Source organism: Aythya marila (assembly GCF_965140915.1).
Source record: "Aythya marila genome assembly, chromosome: Z".
Taxonomy (NCBI): domain Eukaryota; kingdom Metazoa; phylum Chordata; class Aves; order Anseriformes; family Anatidae; genus Aythya; species Aythya marila.
Genome location: NC_139080.1, coordinates 20828453 through 20852733, shown reverse-complemented (window position 1 = coordinate 20852733; position 24281 = coordinate 20828453). Strand labels below are relative to the sequence as shown.

At 39.4% G+C, this 24281-nt stretch overlaps 1 protein-coding gene across 1 annotated transcript in view; it reads left to right on the top strand.

The window, feature by feature from the left end:
* The window catches only part of DEPDC1B (DEP domain containing 1B), a 30805-nt gene extending 8031 nt beyond the window's left edge, over nt 1-22774 (top strand). The window contains exons 4-11 of the mRNA XM_082782606.1: nt 743-870; nt 1656-1786; nt 3844-3891; nt 4323-4463; nt 13006-13172; nt 14102-14278; nt 14952-15137; nt 15433-22774. Of these exons, the coding sequence (XP_082638732.1) occupies nt 743-870; nt 1656-1786; nt 3844-3891; nt 4323-4463; nt 13006-13172; nt 14102-14278; nt 14952-15137; nt 15433-15594 (1140 nt within the window). The 3' untranslated portion in view covers nt 15595-22774. The remainder of the gene's footprint in view (nt 1-742; nt 871-1655; nt 1787-3843; nt 3892-4322; nt 4464-13005; nt 13173-14101; nt 14279-14951; nt 15138-15432) is intronic.
* Nucleotides 22775-24281: the final 1507 nt, after the last annotated feature.

Sequence of the window (24281 nt, the reverse complement as noted above, 5' to 3'; positions counted from 1 at the left end):
AGCATCAATCGGAGCACCTATTGTCTGTGTGTGAATTGATAGACATGGACCTTGGTAGTGAAATTCTGATATGGAAAGCCAGATACCAATTTCAGAGGGTGTTATTTCAAACTAGCTCTTGTCTGTCACTTCATGACATGACTAGTGGTTGGAGTAATTAGGCGTGTTCCTGGAGTGCATTTTGTGGCTTAGTTGTAATCACAAGGAATACTGTTAATGTGATCTAGGATGGTTGTGATGCAAGTCAAAGCACAGTAACCAGGAATGATCCAGAGCTCTGCTTTAAGGTATGTTGCTGACACAATTTGTATTGTGTGTGTACATAATGAGACATCGATGTCAATCTTCAAGCTTCAGGCTGGGATCTGAATGCTGAGTAAAGAGTTGCACAGGCTTTCATTCTTGTTTTTACATACCTGTTATAATGGTGGAATGGTGGTTAAAAACAAGTGACTTGAACTGGTTTTAATCAGGGCCAGGTTCTGAAGAGAGGACTAGGCACCATTGACTCCTGAGTTTTAATGGTCAGTGATGTGATTTTTCCGCTTTGGAGATGTTATATAAAAGAGAAAATATGTTGAACATCAATGAAACCTAAATACTTGCATTCTGGAGATTTTTCCAAAACTTAAGAATAACTAGATCACTTGCAGTAGGAAACATGCTCTACCACAAATATTATACTGTTTAATATTTGAAAAATCATCAGCTAATGAGAAGTGTTTTTTTCTTCTGATTTTAGAACTCTGAAATGTGGTACAAGCGTCACAGCATAGCTATAGGGGAAGTACCAGCATGCAAACTTGTTCTCCGTAGGGAGTTAACACAAGCAAATATAGAAGAGATATGGAAGTCCATGACTTTGTCACGGTGAGCATACTTGTTAGTCATTTGCTAATTTGAGTAAGACTGTATAGCATGCAATGTACAGGATGCGACTGTATAGTATAGTATATTGTTTGCCTTCTCTAGCAGTACTTATAGTTTCATCCACTGACGTTTCATTAATGCCATTAAAGTCATAGTGGCTAGACTAACTATACCACCTGTTATTTGTCTATCAAATTCAGCAGATAACTTCCACGAGGAAACTGTTTAATACCTTCTGAATTTTTATTTCCTGTTGTAGTATATAAGTCCTTTTATTGTGTGGGCTTGTTTTGTTTAAACACATTTTTGCTAATCTTTTTCTTTTCATGAAACTGAAACACTCTTGTATAGGTATGATATCGTGACACCATTTAATGACAAGTATAATACTTAATATAAGAAACATAATATCTGAGTAGAGAAAGCTTTGAGATATTTGTTACACTTTTCAGAATGAATTATCTTATGCAAAATTTAGAGCTTTACTTTAGAATATTATTTTTCCTCCTGCAAAAACATACATTAGTTATTTTTACACCACAGTTGAGTCTTTACTAATGTGTTCTTTTTATCTAGGCTTGGCACACTATCTCTGTAACAAACCTGATCTGGTGCAGTAGTATAGAAATTTAAGTGATTGAAGAATAGATGTCTAAATTCTGTATCCTCTACATGTTCGTGATTAAGACAATGGAAAGAATACCCTTTCAAAACTACATATTGTAATACTATGTTTACCTCTTTCAGATCAGATGTACATACGATGTGTTTATGTATTTTTGCAGACTACAAAAGGTCTTGGGTTTGAATTCTCTGGATGAAGTGTTGGACACAAAGCTTGTGAATTCAAAGCATATTGTCCAAAATGCATACAATGTCAATAAGCAAGGCATTGTCATTTTAGAAGACAAGTCAAGTGAGTATTTTAGAAATTTTCACTTTTTTATATTGTAGTTTATTGGTTTAAGGAAAGAACATTAATTCTAATCTATACTAACATGTAGCATCTTTAGAAGTGGTTATACAAACATACTAGAGTTTTTACTGACTATGCTATTGTCCAAATAACAAAGATCAGTGTTTATTCTTCCATATTTACTCTTGAACATATCCCTGCTTTAGTAGTTGTATTAGATTTATGTGGCAATGCATTGGTAGCAGAGGAGCTTCCAGGGTGGCCAGTGAGAGCAAAGCCCAGCAGCTGCCCCATGTTAGCCAAGAGTTGGCTCCAAAAGGTTCCTGTTGCTGGCCAGAGCTGATCCAGTCAGTGACACTGGTTGGGCCTTTGGGAGAACAGATTTAGGAAAGGGAGAGAAAAAAACACCTGCTGTGCTACCACCACTTGGAGAGTGGAGTGAGAACCAGAGAAACAACCCCACAGACACCAAGGAGGAGGTGTATGTGTTCCAGGTGCTGTAGCAGAATTTTTCTGGTAGCCTGTAGTGGAGAGGCCCATGGTGGAGCAGGCTGTCCTCCTGCCCACTGTGGTGTACCACAGTGGAAGATATTTCCACACTGCAGCCCATGGAGGTGCCCTTGGTGGAGCATGAGGTCTAGTGGAAGTGGCAGCCTATGGGGGACCCATGCTGTAGCAGTCCATTACTGAAAGATGGACCCTGTGGTGCAACCCATACTGAAATGGTTCTTTAAGAGCTGCTGCTTGTGGGAAGCCCACATAGGATCAGTTTCGGTAGGACAGCATGCCTTTTGAGGGACCCCCTGGTAAAGCAGAAGGAGAGTCAGGGGCAAGGAGTGGCAGAGACAAAGCACGATGGTCTGACTGTTGCCCCTGTTCCCCTGTCCCGCTGTGTGTGTGGGGGGAAGGAGGTACAAAATGGTGGATGGGGAGAAAAAATGTTTTTGACTTTTCACTGCTCTAGTCTGTTATTAGCAATAGGCAATAAATTACATTAATCTCCCTTAATCTGAGGCTGTTTTGCTTGTGATGGTAATTCATGAGCAATCTCCTTGTCCTTATTTCAACCCTTGATCCCTTTTCCATTGTATTTTTTCCTCCTCTCCTTTTGAGGGGGGGGAAGTGAGAAGCTCACCACATGACTCTAATTACTTACCTGTGTGAAACCACCACATCAGCATTGAAAGAATGAAAGAGCAGCAAGTTTTCACTTACTGGATATAGGGATATAGGGATGGTAGGGATATTTTTCATCTGAAGCCAACTTTGTCAAGCTAGGCTGAAGAACTCTGACCTTGTATGGAGTGTATGAAGTCTAACCTGAATTGGAGTGTCTACATAAAGGCGATGTTTAGTAAAAACTGAGAGAGCATCAAAATACACATGGAGCTTAGATCTTTTCATTTTTGAGCTTTCGTTCAACATGTTTTGAAACTAGCACCAAGTTTAAAACTACTTTGCTCATCAGGGAGAGATGAAAGCACTTCTGTTGTGATAGGTTACTGAATATATTACCACCTTGTTCCATGAGATCTCTAGAGAAGTGAAGTATCAGGTAGGAACCTGACTTGGTTTGTGGAAATAAACAACTCTAGAGCATATACATGTCCATTTTCCAAACAATTGAAGCACTTCAAGATATTATCCTCTATCTTCCCCTTGTCAGAAATGACAGAACTGAATGTGTAAGTGCTATTCACCATCTTCAGTGCTAAATAAGCAACTTATTGTAATGCAGTAGTGAAGATGTAGTTTGAAGGCGTTTGTCTAACTTTTTACAAGGCACAGTAAGGAGTTACTATGTGATTGGTTTTGCTGATTGAGCTGTACAAGCAGTAGTGTAACTGATACTGAGTACTGAAAGTGCTATAGTATAGATCCAGTTCAAACTATATGATGGAGATATTTATATATTCAGGAATAATATACTTTTGCAATCAATCTATGTATAGGAGTAATGCAATGAATTTTCAGTTTCACTATTACTTAGAGTTTGTTTAACAAGTGTCTTGGATTTTTTAACCTTTATATTTCTCCATGTCTTTCCCCCTATGCAGAGGACCTACCTCACTGGATATTGTCAGCAATGAAATGCCTAGCAAATTGTAAGTAAATGGGAAAATTATAAGTAAAATGGAAAAATATTAAAAGCCCATTAAAAAAATCAACTGAACTGACTGGCTGTTCCTTTACCACTTTATCATATATAATTTATATTCACAGTCAGTATTTGCTCTGATCCTGGCCTTGAAAGCGAAGTTGGAAAAGAATATTGAGCATATTTTCTCCTCACAATGCAGTTTATTTCCATGAAATGTGTAAAGATCCTATTAATATTATTTCATATCTACTTGTATTTCTTTTATGTGTACTTTCACTAGATCTGTTGGAAATATAAGGAAAAAGTTATTTTGAATAGCTTGTTTAAGCATTTGTTTTTTTTTTTTTTGCTAGGATTTGCATTTATATGGTCTGGAATAGAAGCTACTGACCTGGTTGGTAGCTGCAAATTAACTGTCTTTTTTTTTTTTTTTAGGGCCAAGCTGCTCAGATTTGAAGCAGCCTACATATTCAGGATTTGAAAGAGATGTCTTCAAAACTATAGTGGACTACTTTGGCCAGATGAAAGAACCACTTCTTACATTTAATTTTTTTGATATTTTTGTTTGTGTGTTAGGTAAGTGGTCTTGGATTTAACAAAAAATATATTCTTTTGAATTAACAACCTGAGATTAATTTGCCATAATCAAAACAGCATCACAGTTTATTTCTCTAGAACCTGTCCATTCTACGTAGAAAACAGTTCACTATTTAAAGTGATTTCATATCTCAAAACTGTTTTATTCTTCTATTTTTGATTACATTATAAAGACTAGAGGCAGAAGACTCTTAAACCAATTTTTAAAGTCCTTTAGTCATTGCTTAACACTGCCGCACCTAACAGATAAATTCTGATTAAATGATGAAATTTAGATTAAAAAATAGGGCTATAAGGACGGTTTTTAACCCTAGAAATGTGATATTTGAGGGAAATTAGCATCCTTCAATGCTTCAACTTAGACATAAACTCACTATAGTGCTTTAAAAAAAGAACAGTGTAATTTTTAACTACAACTTTTTAAGGCTTGATATAATGGATTCACCTACCCTATAGCCCAATGAGACACAGTAAATACGAACATATTTGATTACATTTTGTTTGTGTTTCAGGAAAGAACAAATTCTGAGTTAAAAAGGAAACACACTTTGTAGCATGCCATTTTTCCTGAGCTTTATAGTAATCAGGGGATAACATTGCATTTAATAAACTTTGGTGTTCAAAAAATTCAGAATAATTGCATTGACTAATTGCTAAGGTTATATACCACTCTTTCAGTAAGTACAGAGACTTGCAAACCACGTTAACAATAACTGACGTTTTAATACTTTGTTAGTATCTAGTTGACAATCTTGCTTCAAATTGAATATAGTTTGACTTCCATCTTAGACAATAGATATTCTTGGTAATATCCTTAAAAATTCTTTCCAGCCTACTTTGTTTTGTTTAGGCTCCTTATTTAGCCAATAGAGGGAGGCCAAGAAGACAATTCGGCTTCCTGTCATGGAGCCTAACTCTCCTTTTTGCACTCAAAACTGCTTGGAACTACCAGTAAGAAAGCAAATAAGGGGCCCAACTTAAATGCCTCTATGCAAATGCATGTTCTGGAGCCCCCAGCACAAGAAGGAGGTTGATCTGTTAGTGTGGGTCCAGGGGAGGGCCACAAAGACTATCAGAGGGCTGAAGAACCACTCCTACAAATAACGGCTGAGAGAGCTGGGGCTGTTCAGCCTACAGAAGTAAAGGTTCCAGAGTGACCTCTTTGCAACTAAAAGAAGGGAGATTTAGGTTAGAGGTTAAGAGGAAATTCTTCCCTCAGAGGGTGGTGAGGCACGGGAACAGGTTACCTGGAAAGGTTGTGGATGCCCAATCCCTGGAGGTGTGCAAGGCCAGGTTAGATGAGGTCCTGGGCAACCTGATCTAGTGGGTGGTGTCCCTGCCTATGGCAGGGGAGTTGAAACTTGGTGATCTTTGAGGTCCCTTCTAAACCAAGCCATTCAATGATTCTACGAAATGCACATAGTATGGGGAGTAAATAAGATGAACTGGAGGCGTGCATATAATTGCTGGGCTGTGATCTTATTGGCATCACAGAGATATGGTGTTATGGCTTCTGTGACTGGAGTGTTGGAATGGAAGGATACAGACTCTTTAGGAAAGACAGGCAGGGGAGATGAGGAGGGGGTGTTATCCTGTCAGTGACCAGCTGGAGCTCATGGAGCTCTTCCTGGGGATGGATAAGGATCTGCAGAGAATTTATGGGTCAGGATTAAAGGGAGAGCAGGGACAGGTGATGTTATAGTGCGTGTCTGCTACAGGCCACCTGACAAGGAAGAAAAAGTGGGTGAGGCCCTCTATAGACAAGAGCAGCCTCACATGCAAAAGGCCAGGACCTCATGGGGAACTTTAAAAACGTATTTGTTGGAGGTGCAACAGGGATTAAACAATCCAGGATGTCCCTGGAATATGTTGATGACAGTTTCCTTCTCCAAGTGATAGAGGAGCCAGAGAGGAGAGGTGCTATGCTGGACCTTGTTCTCACCACCAGGGAGGAGCCTGTGGGAATGCAGTGATCAAAGGCAGCCTAGGCTGCTATGACCATGAAATGGTGGAGTCCTTAGGGCAGTGAGGAGTATGCAGAGAAAGCCTACAACGCTGAACATCAGGAGAGCAGTCTTTGGCCTCTACAGGGATCTACTTGCTTGAGTACCATTGGATAAAGCACTGGAAGGAAGAGGGGCATGAGAAAACTGGTTAATATTTAAGAATCACCTCCTCCAAACTCAGGAATAATACATTCCAACACAGAGGAAGACTGGTAAAAATGATAGGAAGCCTGTATGGATGAAGAAGGAGCTCCTGGCCAAACTCAAACAGAAAAAGAAAGCTTATAGAGGGTGGAAGCAAGGACAAAGTCTGGGAGGAGTACAACGGTATTATCTAAGCAGCCAGAGATCAGGTTAGGAAAGATGAAGCAGTGATATTAAATATGGCCAGGGCTGTCAAAGGTAACATGAAAATCTATAGGTATGTCAGGAAAGGAAGACTAGTGGGAATGTGGGCACCCTCAAGAAGGAAACAGGAGACTGGGTTACCTGGGACGTGGTTACCTGGGATATGGAGAATGCTGAGGTACTGAATGACTTCTTTGCCTCAATCTTCACTTACAGGTTATCTAGCCACACTACCCAAGTCACAGAATCCAAAGGCAGGGACTCTGGGAATGAAGAACTGCCCACTGTAGGAGAAGTTCAGGTTCAAGACCAGCTAAGGAACTTAAAGGTGCACAAGTGCATGGGACCCAATGAGATGCATCTGATGGAACTGGTGGATGTAGTGGCTAAGCCACTGTCTATCATACTTGAGAAGTCATGGCAGTCTGGTGATGTTCTCAGGGATTGGAAAAGGCAAAACATAACTCATTTTAAAAAGGGAAAAATAAGAAGACTTGGGGGAACTACAGGCCTGTCAGTCTCGCCTCTGTGCCAGGCAAGGTCATGGAGTAGATCCTCCTGGAAACTGCTAAGGCACACTGAGAACAGAGGTTGCTGGACTGCCAGCATGGCTTCATGTCAGCAATGGCAAATCATGTCTAATAAACTTGGTGGCCTTCTGTGACAGGATTACAGCATTGGTGGATAGGGGAAGAGCAACTGATGTCATCTACCTGGACTTGTGCAAAGAATTTGGCACTGTCTTACACAACATCCTTGTCTCCATGTGGGAAAGAGGTGCATTTGGTGAATGGAACACTCTGGATAAAGAATTGGCTGGATGGTCACACTTTGAGTTCTGCTCAACAGTTTGATATTCAAGTGGAGACCAATGACAAATGGTGTTCCTCGGGGGTCTGTGGTGGAACTGGTATTATCTTTGTTCCTGATGTGGACAGGGGGATTGAGGGCATCTTCAGCCAATGACAACAAGCGGTGCGGTGTGGTCAACACACTGAAGGAAAGGGATGTGGATGTCATTCATAGGGACCTGGACAGATGTGAGAGGTGGACCTGTGAGAACCTCATGAGGTTCAACAAGGCCAAGTGCAAGGTCCTGCATTGGGTCCTAGCAACCCCAAGCACAAATACAGGCTGGATAGAAAATGGGTTGAGAGCAGCCCTGAGAAGGGCTTGGGGGTGTTGGTTGATAGAAAAATGGAACATGAATGAGCTAGCAATGTCTGCTTGCAGCCCAGGATACAGATGGCTTTCTGGGCTGCATCAAAAGAACTGTGGCCAGCCGGGTCCCCAGGTGATTGTCACCTTCCTCTGCTCTTGAAAGACCATACCTAGAGTACTGTGTTCATCTTTGAGGCCCCAGCAAAACAAGGACATGGACTCATTGGAGTGAGGTCAGGAGGAGGGCCATGAAGATGATCAGAGGGCTGGAGCACCTCTACTGTGAAGACAGGCTGAAGGAGTTGAGGTGGTTCAGCCTGGAGAAAAGAAGGCTCCGGGGAAACATCATAGCAGCTATCCAGTACCTGGAAGAGGGCCTACAGGAAAGCTGAGGAGGGACTCTTTGTCAGGGAGTGGAGTGATAGTGGAGTGACAAAGGGGAATGGCTTTAAACTAACTGAGGGTTGGCTTAGATACAAGGAAGAGATTCTTTACTCAGAAGGTGGTAAATACTGGGACAGATTGCCCAAGAAGCTGTGGATGCCCCATCCCTGGAGGTGTTCAAGGCCAGACTGGATGGGGCCTTGAGCAACCTAGTGTGGATGGAGGTGTCCCTTCCCATGGTAGGTCAGAACTGGGATCTTTAAAGGTCCCTTCAAACCCAAACCATTCTGTGAAGTAAAAGATGAAAATATGTGATTTATTTTGCTAACAAGGTTATCTCTAATGACTTGCATTCTTTCTTCTGAGACTAGAGCTGGGTTTCTTGGTTGAGGGAGGAGGGATATTCTTTCTGAGCTGCGAGAAAGAGGAGAGTTTGGGGTTCTGCCTACTATATAACACAGTCCTCACTCAGCAGTGAGGCTAAGGTACGGACCCTTACAAAGCTGTAGGTAGGTGTAGAAGATAATGCACACTGCACAGTACTCTCCTGTATGTGTCGGTGGTGACTTGCTAGTATTGAGTGCTGCCTCTGAAGCAGTAATTGCTTAGCAACCTGTGCATTTACAAATCATGGAAAAACAGATCCATATCTGTGACTGTACTCTTTAATGTAGCATGACTTTTCAAAACCGGCAATAATTTTCAGTCTTAAGAAATTTACGTGCAAGGATTTCAGTCTTCAAGTTGTTGATTTTTGATATTAGAATTGATAATAGAATTGCAGCCTTTCTACAAGGTTTATTGTTCTTCCTTCAGTGTGTAAATTTTTTGCTTAATGGAAGACTTAAGGTCTAGCCAAAGTAGTGTTAGCAGATCATGATTTTTAGTCATTGATGTAGCTATGAAGTGACTTTTTTGTATATTTTTAAAATCTTTATGTTAAAGCATGAGAACTCTTTGCAGAAATCACAGGTGTCTTGTGTGACCGTGTTTCACTCACTGCTCATTTTGAGTGAAGTGACTGTCTAGAGCAATTCTCCAAGAGGAATGCTGAAATGCTGAAATAGCATTCAAACTAGCTAAGGAAATATGACCGAGGTGTTGGTGGTCATTGTCAGTGATCATCAGTTATTTTACTAACTTAATGAGATTAAACTTACTCTTTGCATAGGTTGTAATGATTCTGTATGTATCATTCTGTATGTATAAATCTCATTATGATCATTATGGGGAAGTTTAGGCTGGACATCAGGAAGAGGCTCTTAACCGAGAGGGTGGTTGCACACTGGAACAGGCTCCCCAGGGACGTAGTCACTGCACCGAGCCTGTCTGAATTTAGAAAGCGATTGGACTGTGCACTTAGTCACATGGTCTAAAATTTTGGGTAGACCTGCGCGGTGCCAGGAGTTGGACTTGATGATCCTTATGGGTCCCTTCCAACTCGGGATATTCTATGATTCTATGATTATTATTCCTTGGATTCCTCTTCTAAATGTAGGCACCGGTGTATATGCCAAAGCTTCCTTTGAATTTAGAAAAAGTTTTGCTTTGAAAATGCAATTAACTATAGTTAACTTTCCATTCTTTGTTGGGAATACTGTCTGTTTTGCTTGCTGTATTTATTCTATTGTATATTTCATTTTTAAATAATGAACAACTTCCTCTTCTTACACTGTGTGGACATGATTGGCACAGTACATGAGGGGACAGCAGTGAATGTTGTTCATATTGAACAACAGTGTATCCTATCACATCATTAAGTAAATTGACAAGGTACAGGCTAATAAGTTTACAATAGAATAGATCTGAAACTGGCTAAATTGCTGGGCTCAAAGGATTGTGATCAGTGGCATGAAGTCTACCTGTGGATCAGTCACTAGGCAGTACACTGCGGTGGGAGGGCAGGGAATTGGTAACACTGCTGGTAGTGGTTATTAACGCTTCATTAATGACCTGAGACAGCATGACCCTGTTTGGGACAGCATGTGCCCTAAGCGAGTTTGCATATGATGTGGAAGAGCAATTAATGTAGCAGGAGGTTGTACTGTCACTCTGAGGTGCCCAGCAGGCTGAAGAAATTGGCAAATGGGAATCTCATGATCAAGAAAGGGAAACGCCCGGTGGTCTTCTGAGGAGGATTAACTATGTGCCAGATACATGCAGTGGGTAACTGGGTTCAAAGCAACTTTTCAGAGAAGGACTTGGTAGTCCAGGTGGATATCAATGTGGCCAATAGCTAGCAATGTGTCCTTGTGGCAAAGAAGTATTAGCTGCATTAAGAGCTGCCATCAGACTGAAAAAGCCGATTTTTACTCTGTAGTCAGCACTGGTGAGTGAGTCCAGCGAAGGTCCACAAAGACGACTGATTATGGGCTTGAAGCATCTGTTATACTGGGAAGGCTGAGAGCAAGGACTGAATAAGATCCCTCCCTGAAGCCTTCTCTTAATGTGTATATAACCCTGATGTAGGGCGGGGTAAAGAAGAGGGGACCAGGCTTTTATTAGTGATATCCAATAGAAAAATTAGACAATGGGCACAAATGCAAATTTAGGAAATTCCATTTATACTTGTGAACATAGCTTTTTTTAATCTGAAAAAAGTGTCAAAGTGGCAAAAGTTTCACAGAGAGTCTGTGGAACTTCAAATTATGAAGTGAGTCAAAACCTGACTGGTTGTAAGAGGTGACCCTGCTTTTAGTGGGAGGAGAGGTCTAGAGAATCTCCACAGGTGCCATGTGCCATCCAGTATCAACTATTCCATAATTATATGGAAAAGGTGCATTTCTGTTGTCTTGTTCCTTTTTTTTTTTTTTTTTTTTATAGAAAATTGTTGTTGGTCTTCAGTCTGGGCTTGTATAGCAAGGTTTTGGTGCAAGAGGGGCTGCCAGGGTGGCCTCTGTGAGCAGAGCCCAGCAGCTACCCCATGTCAGAGTAGAGTCAGCTCCAGTTGGCTCCAAAAGGGACCTGCTGTTGGGCAGACGCTGGTTGGGCCTCTCGGTGATCAGACTGAAGAAAGGAGGAAAAACAACTGCTGCATAACAGAAGCTGGGAGAGAGGGTTGAGAACCAGCCCTGCAGCCCCCAGGCCATTGCAGCAGGAGGTGCTCCAGGCATAGAGCAGCAGCAGTTCCCCTGCGAGCTGTGCAGGGAGAGGCCCCTGGTGGAGCAGGCTGTCCCCCTGCAGCCCATGGGTCCCACATGGAGCAGATCTCCACGCTGCAGCCCCCCCATGGGTGGAGGAGCCCCCGGTGGAGCAGGTGGATGTGGCCTGGAGGAGGCTGCGGCCCATGGAGAGCCCCCGCAGGAGCAGGCCCCGGGCCGGAGCTGCAGCCCGTGGAGAGGAGCCCACGCAGGAGCAGGGGGTCTGGGGGGAGCTGCCCCCACCCGTGGGGGACCCATGCTGGAGCAGTTTGCTCCTGGGGGATGGATGGACCCCGTGGGACGGAGCCGTGTGGGAGCAGTGCTTGAAGAGCTGCTGCCTGTGGGCAGCCCCCGCAGGCTCAGCTGGGGAAGGACGGCATCCATGGGAGGGACCCCACGTGGAGCACAGGCAGAGAGGGACCATGAAGGAGTGGAGGAGATGAAGCATCAGGGACTGACTGCAGCCACAATTCTTCTGGACCACTTAGGGGAAAGACATAGAAGAGAATGGATGGAGGGGCAGGAAAATGTTTTCAGTTTGCTTTTAGTTCTCACTGCTCTAGTCTGTTAGTAATAGGCAATAAATTGCATTAATCTCCCTTATGCTGAGTATGTTTTGCCTGTGACAGTAATTCATAACCGATCTTCCTGTCCTTATTTTAAGTTTTATCTTTCCACTGTATTTTCTCTTCCTCTTCCTTTGAGGAGGGGGAGTGAGAGAGCCATGTGGTGGAGCCTAGCTAGCTATCAGTGTGAAACCACAGTCAATCAGATGTTTTTCTTCTGACAGCTGTTCTAATCTGATACTAGTTCTATTTAAGCAAATGTCTAGTACATGCTTCCTTCACTGAGCCTTGGAATGAGCCTTAGAAACCCAAAAGAGGATGATATTTTGAAGTTAAAACCTATTTATAGGTGCATAAGCTACCTCCAGATTTTACTATTTGTATCCAATCTTCAAATTTATCTTGTGTGCTTACACTATTTTTTTCTCAAGAGTTTAAGTAGAATTAGAACACAAATTCAACTTATACAGGTCTGAGGGACATGCCAGTATCATCATCATTGTTGGTAATGAAGTATGAGAACATGTTTTGTTTGGGTTCGCAGGTTGTTGCACCAGACAACTATTTTTATACAGTTGCTACATCTGCGCATACATCTCAGCCATATTCAGATCTCAGTGTCATAAATAAGCAAAGGATGAACTAAAATATTGTAGCTCATATTTGCTAGTATCTGCAGCTTTGGGTTATGATAATTAATATTTTCTAATGTATCGGAATGTAGTCTTATAAATACTTAAAGTGAGTAGTGTGAAGTGAGTCCAGTTCTAGGAATATATTTCTAGACTATTTGGGGAATGGAGTTGTGAGTATGTGGGGAAGGAATTTAGAGATGGATTTGAAAGTGCTGTATTAAATTTTAAGGAAAATTGTAATTGAGAAATGTTGCCATATTTCCTGATCTTGTATAAACCAGGTCTGTTGCAAAAACACAGCAAGGCTGTAGAAGCTCTCCAAATATCTTGTCTGCTGCTGCCACCAGAAAATCGGAGGAAACTACAGCTGTTGGTGAGGATGATGGCAAGAATTAGCTTTAACCAAGATTTGCCACCTCTTTCTGAATCAGTGAGGACCAGAACCTTGGTAAGTATAGTGGAATGCAGAAAGTTGGACAAGGCTTTTGAAATAGAATGGATAAAATATTCTTACTAGAGAGTATGTACAAAGGACAGCTTGCTTATTTGATGAATAGTTTTTCTAGTCTTTTTGCTAACTTTCAAGTCTTCTGCATGGAGTAGGACAACAGAAGACTTGGCTGGAGAGCCAGTCCATAAAAATCCTATAGTAGCATTCAGAAATCCAAATTTGCTTGATAGCAATTAAGAGTTTAATAATGAATGGTATTTGATTAAAATAATTAAATTATTGACTGCTAAAGTTATAATTTAATTAACTTTAAATTGTACTTGATTAGAATAATTACATTATAATCTAAATGTTATTTTTAGAAGTGAATCCTTTACAATCCTTTACAAGTACTTTGTATTAAGTTTTAATTTAGTGGTGTAATCTATGACACAATACAGAACAACTTGTGTGCTGGCAGTGCTTAAAAGGTCAAGTGACTGGTGCATAGCCAGAAGACTTGTAACTGAACACTTTGGTATGAGATTACATGTACTAAGCTGGATATGAAGTTTGGATTTGAAAATAATGGCATCAGGTTTTCCGTATGGTGTGCAACTTTTGTTCAATTGCTGTGTTAAAATCTTGAAAATATATTTGCTCTATCTAAATGGAAAAGCAGTGTGGAATGCCTATTTGATGAAGTCTTGAGAATAAAATGGAATTCAGCCATTTTATGCCAAAAATCAAGAGTTAGATTATGTTTATGGGGCAAGAGCCATTTTCAATCCACGCAGCGTCTCAATACATAATGCACTTTTTTAACTGATGCATTAGAAGTATGGTAAGCATAGTGCTTTTAATCTTTTTTAAAAATATCTCTTTTTTAAGACAACTTACTTTTCTCTATAAACAGAAAAATATACAATAATGATGTTTTTTTCCAGATGGTTCAGGCATTTTCCCGTTGCATTCTTTGCTCTAAAGATGAAATGGACTTGGATGAACTGCTTGCTGCTAAACTAGTATCTTTTCTCATGGACAATTATCAGGAGATCTTAAATGTTCCTTCTTCCTTGAAATCATCTATAGAGGAACATGTTGTACATGTCCAAAGAGTCCAAGTAGGTGTCAAGTAGAAAAAAATCTTGTCTCTGTGCTTCTGTGCTTATGCTTTCTGGTCTTCAGTTGATCTTACAGATCAACAAGACAAATCTAACACTTTGTTCTGTCTCTGCTAGCATTTGAAGAGCTAATTAATTCAGAATGCTGATACTCAATCATAACAACATGTTTAAATGAAACTATGCTGATCCTGAATGATGCAATGACTAAAAGACAAAAACTTAAATATGTTGCTATCTTGGTCTTCTTGGTCTGCATCATCTTCTCCAGGAATGGAATCCCAATCTTGTAGAGCCATCCATACTTGCTCAACTTTTTTATAACTTTATTTCTTTTTCCTGGTGCCATGTTTTGTTTTGTTTAAATCTGCTTTTTAGTTCAGCCATTTTTTTTTTTTTACTGAAATAGTAAGTCATTTGTAACTTTTTCAGAGTTACGTGGACTTCATTTTTATCTTGTTACTTTTTTTTGACTTGCTAGCACTCGCTCAAATAGTGCAGGAGATAAGTACAATTTGTTGTGTCTTGTCCTTTTCCATTTAATGTCTGTGAATAACATTTAATGACTTTAATGACCAAAATGACTTTATTAATCCCTAAATGATGGACAACTCGATTAGGCTGGTTTTTGCAAATTTGTTGCAGAGAACAGCTCTTTTTCCTCTTTTTACAGATAAAATATACTGGGGCTGACACTGATGCAACTTTTCCTGCTCCATCTTTTTGTCACCAAATCAGCACAGATGAGTTTGAATACCAAAGGGCTACTGGCTCTCAAGAACCACTGGCAGCTTTATTGGAAGAAATAGCAATGAACAAAGAAATATCTGTGAAAGACAAGAAGAAGAAGCTCAAACAAGTAAATAATTCTTCCTCAGTCTTTACTGACTTTTTAAAACTTCTTTATGAGGACTTAGGTGTAAAGTATTGAAGGCAAATATAGAGGTTTAAAATAATAGATATTTGGGCAATTAAACTGCTGTTTAATTGTTTTTAATAGAGGTACTGTAATGAATCAAGCCATATTGGAAAATATCAGTTAATTTTCTGTATAGTCTGATAGAGGAATTTTTTTGCTCTGTAAATGGAGGTGACATTGTTTAATAAGCCAAGTGTTAGTGAATTTTTCATTTTAAATTAATGTGTTTTTCTAGTTTCAGAAATCTTACCCTGAAGTGTATAAAGAACGATTTCCTACCCCTGAAACTGAAGCAGTACTATTTCCTGAAAAATCTAAACAGAAACCACCAATTTTGATGTGGGCCTTAAAAAAGCCTTTTCAACCATTTCACAGAACCAGAAGCTTTCGGATGTGAACGGTTTGTAATACACCATCGAACTGAGTCAGAACATATCAGTCAATCTTATGCAAAAGGAGCCTAAGCAGCATGTAATTAACTCATTTAAAAAAAAAAAAAAAAGAGTATTGGGGATACTGTTGAGAATGTATTAAAAAAAAAAAAGGTCAAAAGAAGAGGAAAGTATTGAGGAGTTAGAAATGTGAACCAATATCAGTATTTTTGTAAAACACTTTTAAAATGTTTTGTATTTTTTTAAAAACTCGATGATTAACTTACATGGGTGATAAGGTACACTTTCAGTAGTTTATTTCAAGGTCTAAATGTATTTGTGTAATATTGTTAGCGAGCAGCATTTTTTTCTGAAGATGAATCTCTTATGTAAACTAGTTGGCCTTTATTCACAAGTAGCTTGAGAAATTCATATTATGTACAGAAGTGAATAAGTATGAAACACTGGATTTTTTGATAATGTGTACACTAGCCTAGTGTTCTTAATATGTAAGGTTTATTTCAGAAAACTGTAAAGACTCATTCTTAATTTTAATTCTTATGATGCATTATAGCTTGACCCAACTCCTGTTGAAGTTCCATGGATTTCACTATTGCAGACCTAGTCTGTTAATCAACCCAGTCTTTTAACTCTTTTCCATAACTCTTACTAAGTATTGCTGGACAAAAATTTGATGCTGGTCCAATAGAACACATTTTCAGAGAAAAATCTGAAGCCTTACATTTCTTATGTTTAATGATTTCATTTGTTTTACATTATTAAACCTATTGTACTGTGTATACCTTGATTGTGACAGCACCTCTGAGCAATTAAAGCATTAATGTTTTCAGGTATTTACTTAGTGAGTTTCAGGTTATCCATTAGAGTTCTAAAGAACAATATATCATACCTTACTGAATGTCACAAAGTTTATGCAGTAGAGAAGATATCTGACATCTCAAAAATTATGTCTGAAATTCTAATAAGCAGCAAGGTGATTATCGTGGAATGAAGCAGTGAGCATTTTGACTTTGCTAACCCCCTAACCAGACAATAAGCTTTAAGATGTATATCGTGAGGTTGATGACTTAGCAGACTGCAATGTTTCTCAGGTATAGTGCTTTTGATGAACAGTGTGTTTTTCCATGATCTGTCTTCATACTTGGACTTCATATCATTATTTAAACAAAAGTGATACGAAAGAACTTTGTTCTTGTTTGATATTAAGAAAATATTAATATTAAAATTAGACTGAGGCCACTTCTTACCTTTTGTTCTAGGTCTCTGAAGGTGACATAACCTCAAATTTGTGATAGTGTGCTGTATATGATTATGTGCAGTTATCTTTGACTAGACTACTTGTATAATCATTTGGTTACAACAGTAACGCACGAAGCATAAGAACAGCTATTAGGAAAGTCTCTTGCTTAAAAAAAGAGGAAGCTAACCCTAAGTCATCTGCCATTTGCTCTTCTCTGCAAAGGAGAGGTAGGATTCTATCTTATTTGTAAGAAGTAATCTCACTGCTTGCTGATAAGCCTTCTAGTGTCACATTGAATTGTTTCCCCACTGTTCCACTCCTACTATTCATATAGCCTTCCTTAACCTGTTTTAAACAGCAATTAGAGTTCACTCATTAGTTTCCACTGTTAGAAGTTGAAGATATGACATTTCTGTGGGTCAACTGCACTTGTGTAGAAGGCTTCTTGAAAGCTAGCTGAGAGAAGTCTGACCTTGATTCACTGTCTAAGAAAAAAAACACAACACTTTATATCCCTAAACTATAGTCAATAGAAACTTCAGTTTCATATTAATGTTCTCAGGAATTTAACTTGTACTGCTGTATTAAAACCTTCAGTGTCTTGATGTTGCCAGGACTGAACAACCTGGGATCTATTAGGTTTATTTCCCTTGAACTGTGAGGCCAGACATTCTTTTGCTTATCTCAGTGGCTGTTTACTGAAGAGGCTCACTAAATGAAGTCTTAGTAGGCACCCTTTTCAAACATAGCAGGAGGAAGACTCAAAGGTAAATGTTATTGGTTTAGTTGCCTTTTTCTTCCGATTTAAGGATGATAAATTCATGTTTGTCATCTAAGAGCATTATCTTAAATATCCACTTTTAAGTTCATATGTAAAGAGGAGCTAATTTGTCATTAGATTCACACAATGCTGTTTAACTCCTTAGTACCAAAGCCTAAACTGTAAGGAAATTAGGTGTCAAGTTACTGTTAGGATTTTTGGACAAGAACCAGAATCTTGGGTTTAAAGGTTTTATTTTATTTTATATTTTATTTTGGTTTGCTTTTGTATCTATTTTTTTTCTATGCTAAGTTTTGCCCCAGCAGAGCAATCTCTTTTTCTCCAGCATCACTTTGACCATAACTTTTTTGCTAACCTATTACTTTCTACAGCTGTGAAAGCTCTGCTCAATCATTTCCTAAAAGAGATAAAGTATTGATCTTCCTTTCTTGGAAGGGGAGCTGGGACTTTGCTCAACATTCCTCTTTGTTGATGTTTGCTACATTGCTTTCTTTACTTTGACAAAGACAGCTCACTACAGCTCCAAAGGTAATTATAAATCATCTGAAAAATCTTCTGGTTTGCATGTCTCTGTTTCTGCTCTGATCCTCTGATGTTAGTCACTCTTGGAGTACTAGCTTCCATTGTTAGCTGCTAATCACAGAACAGATTGGTCTGGAAGGGACCTCAAAGACCACCCAGTTCCAACCTTCCCTGCTATGGGCAGGGATACATCCCAACAGACCAGGTTGCTCAAAGCCCCATCCAGCCTGGCCTGGAAGACTTCCAGGGATGCAGCATCTACAGCTTTGGACAACCTGTCCCAGGGCCTCACCATCTTCACGGTAAAGAATCTCTTCCTTGTATCTAATCTAAGCCAACCCTTTGTTAGTTTAAAGCCATTCCCCCTTGTCCTGTCACTCCACTCGCTGACAAAGAGTCCCTCCCCAGCTTTCCTGTAGCCCCCCCTTTTATTAGTACCTTTCCTGTAGGTACTGGATGGCTGCCGTAATGTTTCCCTGGAGAGCCTTTTCTTCTCCAGGCTGAACCACCCCAACTTCTTCAGCCTGTCTTCACAGGAGAGGTGCTCCTATCCACTGATCATCTTCATGGCCATCCATCTGGACTCACTCCAATGAGTCCATGTCCTTGTTTTGTTGGAGCCCCACAGCTGAATGCAGAACTCCAGGTATTGTCTCTTGAGAGTAAAGCAGAGCTGCAAAATCACCTCCCTCCTTCTACCTGCTGGCCATGCTTCTTTTGATACATCCCAAGGTACAGTTGGCTTTATGGGCTGCAAGTGCACGTTGCAAGCTCAGGTTAAACTTCTTGTCAACCAAGACTCCTGGGTCCTTCTCCTCAGGACTGCTCTAAATCCCTTCTCCACCCAGCCTGTATTTGTGCTTGGGATTGCCCAGACCCAGATCCGCTATCTACTTGGCCTTGTTGAACATCTTGAGCTTCACATGGGCCCACCTCTGAAGCCTGTCCAGGCATCCTTTCCCTCCAGTGTTTTTGACTACTTGGTGTCATCGGCAAACTTGGTGAGGGTGCACTTGATCCCACTGTCCATGTAACTGGCAAAAATGTTGTATAGTGCCAGTCCTGATACTGACTCCCTGGGGAACACCACTCGTTACTGATCTCCACCTAGACATTGAGCCATTGACTGCAGTTCTTAGTGTGTCTATCCAGCCAATTCCTTACCCACTGAGTGGTCTATCCATTAAATCCATTTCTCTCCGATCTAGAGACAGGGATATCATGGGGGATGGTGTCAAATGCTTTGCACAAGTCCAGGTAGGCTGGATTTATCTTATCTTTTGATGTGAGTCATACTTGAGAAATGGGTGTTGCATTCTGCTGTCTGAAAAAGGAGTTGACAAGTTTAATTATAAACAGGTGAATTTAGGTCCTATTCATGAGTTTCTGTTTGGGTGCCTGACTCTCATGTGATTTTACTGACATAACTATGTAACATAACAGATATGCTTACATCTCTTTAAAAGAGAGGAAGCTGATACATGGATGTGAAGTCCTTTCTAGAAGAAATTAAAAGAGGCAGGATTTTTAAACAATATTTTTAGGGGCTGTCATTTTCAAGTTCATTGATTTTTGGGGGGAACTTTGGATAGCCAAGGCTGCATAGAGAAATTTCTTGCTCATTCTGGCAGAAGTGGAAGACTAGAAGAGTACCAAATATGCTTCCTTATTCAAGAGAACATGGGATTGCATCTGATAGCAAATCTGGGTAAAAGAATGAAAAAACTGATACAGAATTTCAGTGGCAAAAATCTAATGCTGAGTAATATAATGTTTAGTCAATATGTTGTTTTTAATTCTTTATGGAAAGTACACTGTCTTGGATGGTGAACTTGGTTTTATTAGGGTTGGGGTCTGCAGGTTCATTAAAGAGTGTGTTTCAGCTTTTAATTCAGAAAATTTTGCAGTGGGGGTAAGATAGCAGTATGTCAGATTTAGGTAAACTGACAAGAGACCTAATTTTTGTTTTATTACGGATTCCTCATAAGTAGTTATGGAGCCACAGATACGGCTGAAAATTTTGTGCACATTAGGCTTTTTATGGCATGCCATTAAGTAGCATCTGATAAAATACTGACATTAGCCAGTAATAGTTTAAGTGATTAAGAACTGCGTAAATACAAGTACAACGGTATAGTTACTAACAGAGATGCTCTCAATGATTTTTGCAGGAAATCAGTACTAGGTTCTTAGTACTAGGTTCTTCTGTCAGTGTTTTCACTGGACAGGAAACAGGATATGAAAATATATATTAAAAAAGCTGTTGGTAGTGTAGGTAATCTCATTGGTGTTTTTAGAATGCACAGTAATAATAGGGGCATTAGTATGGAACAGTGCAGGTTAAAAATTAATTCAAGCATGGTCATATCAAAATTATCTAAAAGGAGGAAATGTAGGTCATTTAAAAAAAAAAAAAGAAAAAAGTTCAGTAGAGATTGTGTTCTGGAGAACTACCCCTGTGTAAGGGTTTACTCCCCCAGTGCACAAGGCTTTCCAACATTATACTGAGGCAAAAGGCTAATGTGATTCTTGGAGGTCTAAATTGGAGGATGTTACATAAGATCAGCTGAGTCATCTCTCGTGTGACCTCCGCGCTCAGTACTGGGTGACTGACACTGAAACATTGCAGTTTTTGCAGGCTTTTGAAAAACTGTATATGATGCAAGATGAGAATTCAAAATAACTTTCCTTAAAGTGAGCATTTACGTTATTTCAGTCTTTTCCATTCATGAGAAACAGGAACAAGAGGTCACTTGATTAGCTCGTGGAAGTACATTCACGTAAAGAAGTACATATATTGGTAAGGAATAAAGACATGAGTTGAGAAGGGAGCAATACTCAGTGGTTGGAGAATGGAGCTAGCTATGTTTAAATAGGGAGGTGGGGTTGTGGTTTTATTTTGACATTGAGGGTACTGAATGATTGGAATGTGGTGATTTTAACTTTTGCTTGGTTTCTCAGAGGTATTCTTTTTGGTGTATGTTTACTGCAACCATTTAGCTGAGGGCAAGGTGAGCAAAGGAGAAGCATAATGACTTAATATATGGGAGACCAGACAAAATCTCAGGGCTCATCAGTCCTTGTGTGCTAAGGATTTTTACAGGAGTCCCTCTTCTGTTCAAAGTCATCAGCTTCACCGAGTTCAAGAAATGATGTAAAACAGTTAACTCTCTTGATTTATTTTTTTAAATTTTATTTAAGGCAACTAAAGAAAACAGTACTTTTAACTTTTGGTTTTCAGCCAAACCTCAGCAAATACAGGCAAAGAGACATCACCTTTTGTGTTGTTGGGGCATGGCTGCTTATGGGGATATTGAAAATCAGCTCTGCTCTGCTCTGCACAGCACTCTGGTCAGGGAGAGTGAGGTATGTCTCTGTACTGCAGTTGCTTTCACTGGGAATGAGAGAGGATAAGATACATAGAAATGTGGTCTGGTGGCTGGTATGAGTTCCAGTAATACAGTCATTGTTGCTCTGTGATCTAAGTAGGCATTCGAAAATGTATGTCTTAAATACCAGGTTGAAGAATAGAAGATTATATGGTGCTGAACTGATCAAATCATGTTTAGGAAAGACAACTTTTGAACATCCAAAGCAACCTGAAGTGTCTTTTGTCTTAGCACTAGCCTATAGCTGTCTATATTATTACGAATTTTTTTTTTACACTGTTTCTATAATTGTGGTTTGAAGTAACTGCAAGGTTCCCTGAAACTTTAGCAATATAAGAGAAGCTTCTGGCAGTGTTTCCTGAGCTTGCCTGCTGAAGAGAGGATGGACTGACCTTGGCACTTCTAGACTGATTCTGACGGTGAATAAAAGGCATAATTTAATGCATTTACATGTTTGTAGATCTTTCTTTTGTTTCCTTGCTTAAGTACTTATCTGCATGAGGATCTGGCCTTGTGCATGACTAAGATTTGCTATGTTATTTCAAAGCTGATGTGCAGTGCTAGCTTTTAAATTTGATCTCATGAAATGCAGTCCTCTCTGTAGATGATTTTGTGTTCAAATAGTGGTGAGAGAATGAGTAGTGGGTTTGCTAGTCTCTTGGCTGATACAATGGCTTGCAGAATGTTAGCTTTCTTGTTTCAAGAAACTGTGTGAAGAATGTCTTTTTTCATGTTGGAATCTATGCAAACTGTTTGGGGATCCTATGAAAAATTTCTTTTCTCCTTGATAACTGTATAGTTTAATGTATTGTGTATCCTTCTAGATGCATGGTAATTTATGACCCAGCAGAGGTCAGCCTTGTGACATTTTTCAAGGCATATACTCAAAGAAAAGGAGCATAAGTAAAGTTATGATAAAAGCCTTTGGAATTTTATGAAATATATTCCTGCTAATTAGAATTGAGTGATGTTACTGTGTTGTAGCTAGATATGGTTTCTTAAATACCTCGTTGTAAATTGTCTTTACATACTAGGGCTCTATCGTTTTGTAAAATTGTTACCTCTCAAATGTTAGCCTTGTTAGTGTACTAATATACCTTCTTACTGATTTGACTAAATAATATAATTGTATTTTCAGAGTTGGTAGTGTTCCCTCTTGATATTGTTTCACTGAACTGCACATGGAACTGTTGTTTGAATTTTGCATGCTTCATGATGAAGTCTTCAAGTGATATTTCTGCATAACATTAATGGTGTAAGCAGATGTGAAGAAAAGCTGGGGAAGGAGGTGGGAAGAATAGGCAGATATTGTCACTTCTTTCTAACAGTGCATAAGAATAAAAGGTTTTCTTTCCTTTCCATAAAAAAATCTTGTTTTCATTTTTGATGCTTAAAAAACAAAGTTAGGGGAAAGATAGGATGAAAAGGAGAGGTTCCACCCCTAGGACCAGTTGTGAAGCATAAAGGTTTTGTTCGCCCTGTAAAATACCATTCCTATTTTTTATCACAATACTAGAACACACATTGGTAGTTTCCTTGGTATTAATAAGCATAACACTCTAATTGCATGTAGCGTTGACAATTCACATTTTAGTCCTCATCAGTAGTAGTGGCAATCTTGTCTTAAATTGTCTGACTACCTGATTTATAAGTTCAGTTTCAACTGGCAAAGTCAACAACAGCTGATAAAATTGCTCTGCCTAGCTTGAACACAATTTTCTGTGGAGCTTGAGAGAGGTCCAAAGTAGTTTTATCCAGTTAGGCAGCAGAAGTGAATATGCAATAACAGGCTTGTCAAAGCTGCAGCTGAGTCTTCTGCAATGGAACTTGCTTTAATGACTAGAGCATGACATTGGAAACTGAGAAAACATGTTGCCTTTTTCATACATCCTGTTTGTTTTCTGAATGTCACAAAGATGTTTTATTCCCTTATTGTTACTGTACTATTTTTTTAATCTGTGAAATAGGGCTACTAATGCTCTGGAGTTGTTTTTTAAACATAAAAAACGCTGAGAAGAGAACAATATTCTGAGTTTCTGGAATAGCTAATAAAAATATATTCAGTGTCTCTTCAGCAGCAAGGCTGCAAGTCAAAATCAGCCTCAGGAATAGAGACTGCTTTTTAATGCTTTCTTGTTTTTCCTTTTTTTTTCTTTAATTTGCCTTCAAGGAGGTGAGATCAGCTTGGTGCAATAGCAGCTATTACATTTTTCTTTCTCTTTTGCAATAGATGGTTACAAACCCTCCAAGAAACTGCCAGCCAGAGAGCATTATTTTATCTCTATTTCAAGAACATTTTTATAAAGTAACTTTGTTAAAATGGAAGCTTTTCCTGAAATGGAAGCTCATATTAGTGTGCTGTGACCAGAATGCTGTAGTGTGTTCTTTTTTGAGCAGGTTATTGAGGACACTTAATGTTTGTTAGTTGGAGAATAAGAAAGCCAAGGTCTGAAGATGAAGAACCCTATTTAATGTTAATCAGCCACAGTGCATGTTATTGTTCTTGTTCCTGTCCACTCATGCCATGGAAATGAAAACAGTGTTGTATGATTTGGGCATCCTATGGATTCCGATAGTATGTGCTTACGTATTTAGGCCCTAACTTAATGGAAAGATATTGTGAATGTTGCACGAGTAACTGTCGTTATATCATGCACACCATCTCTTGAATTCTTGCCTCTGTCTTAATCTCTTATTTGAAGGCATATTTTGTCCTCTGCACACTGGCTTTTGCCAGCCACTTTTTGTTATATAGAAAAC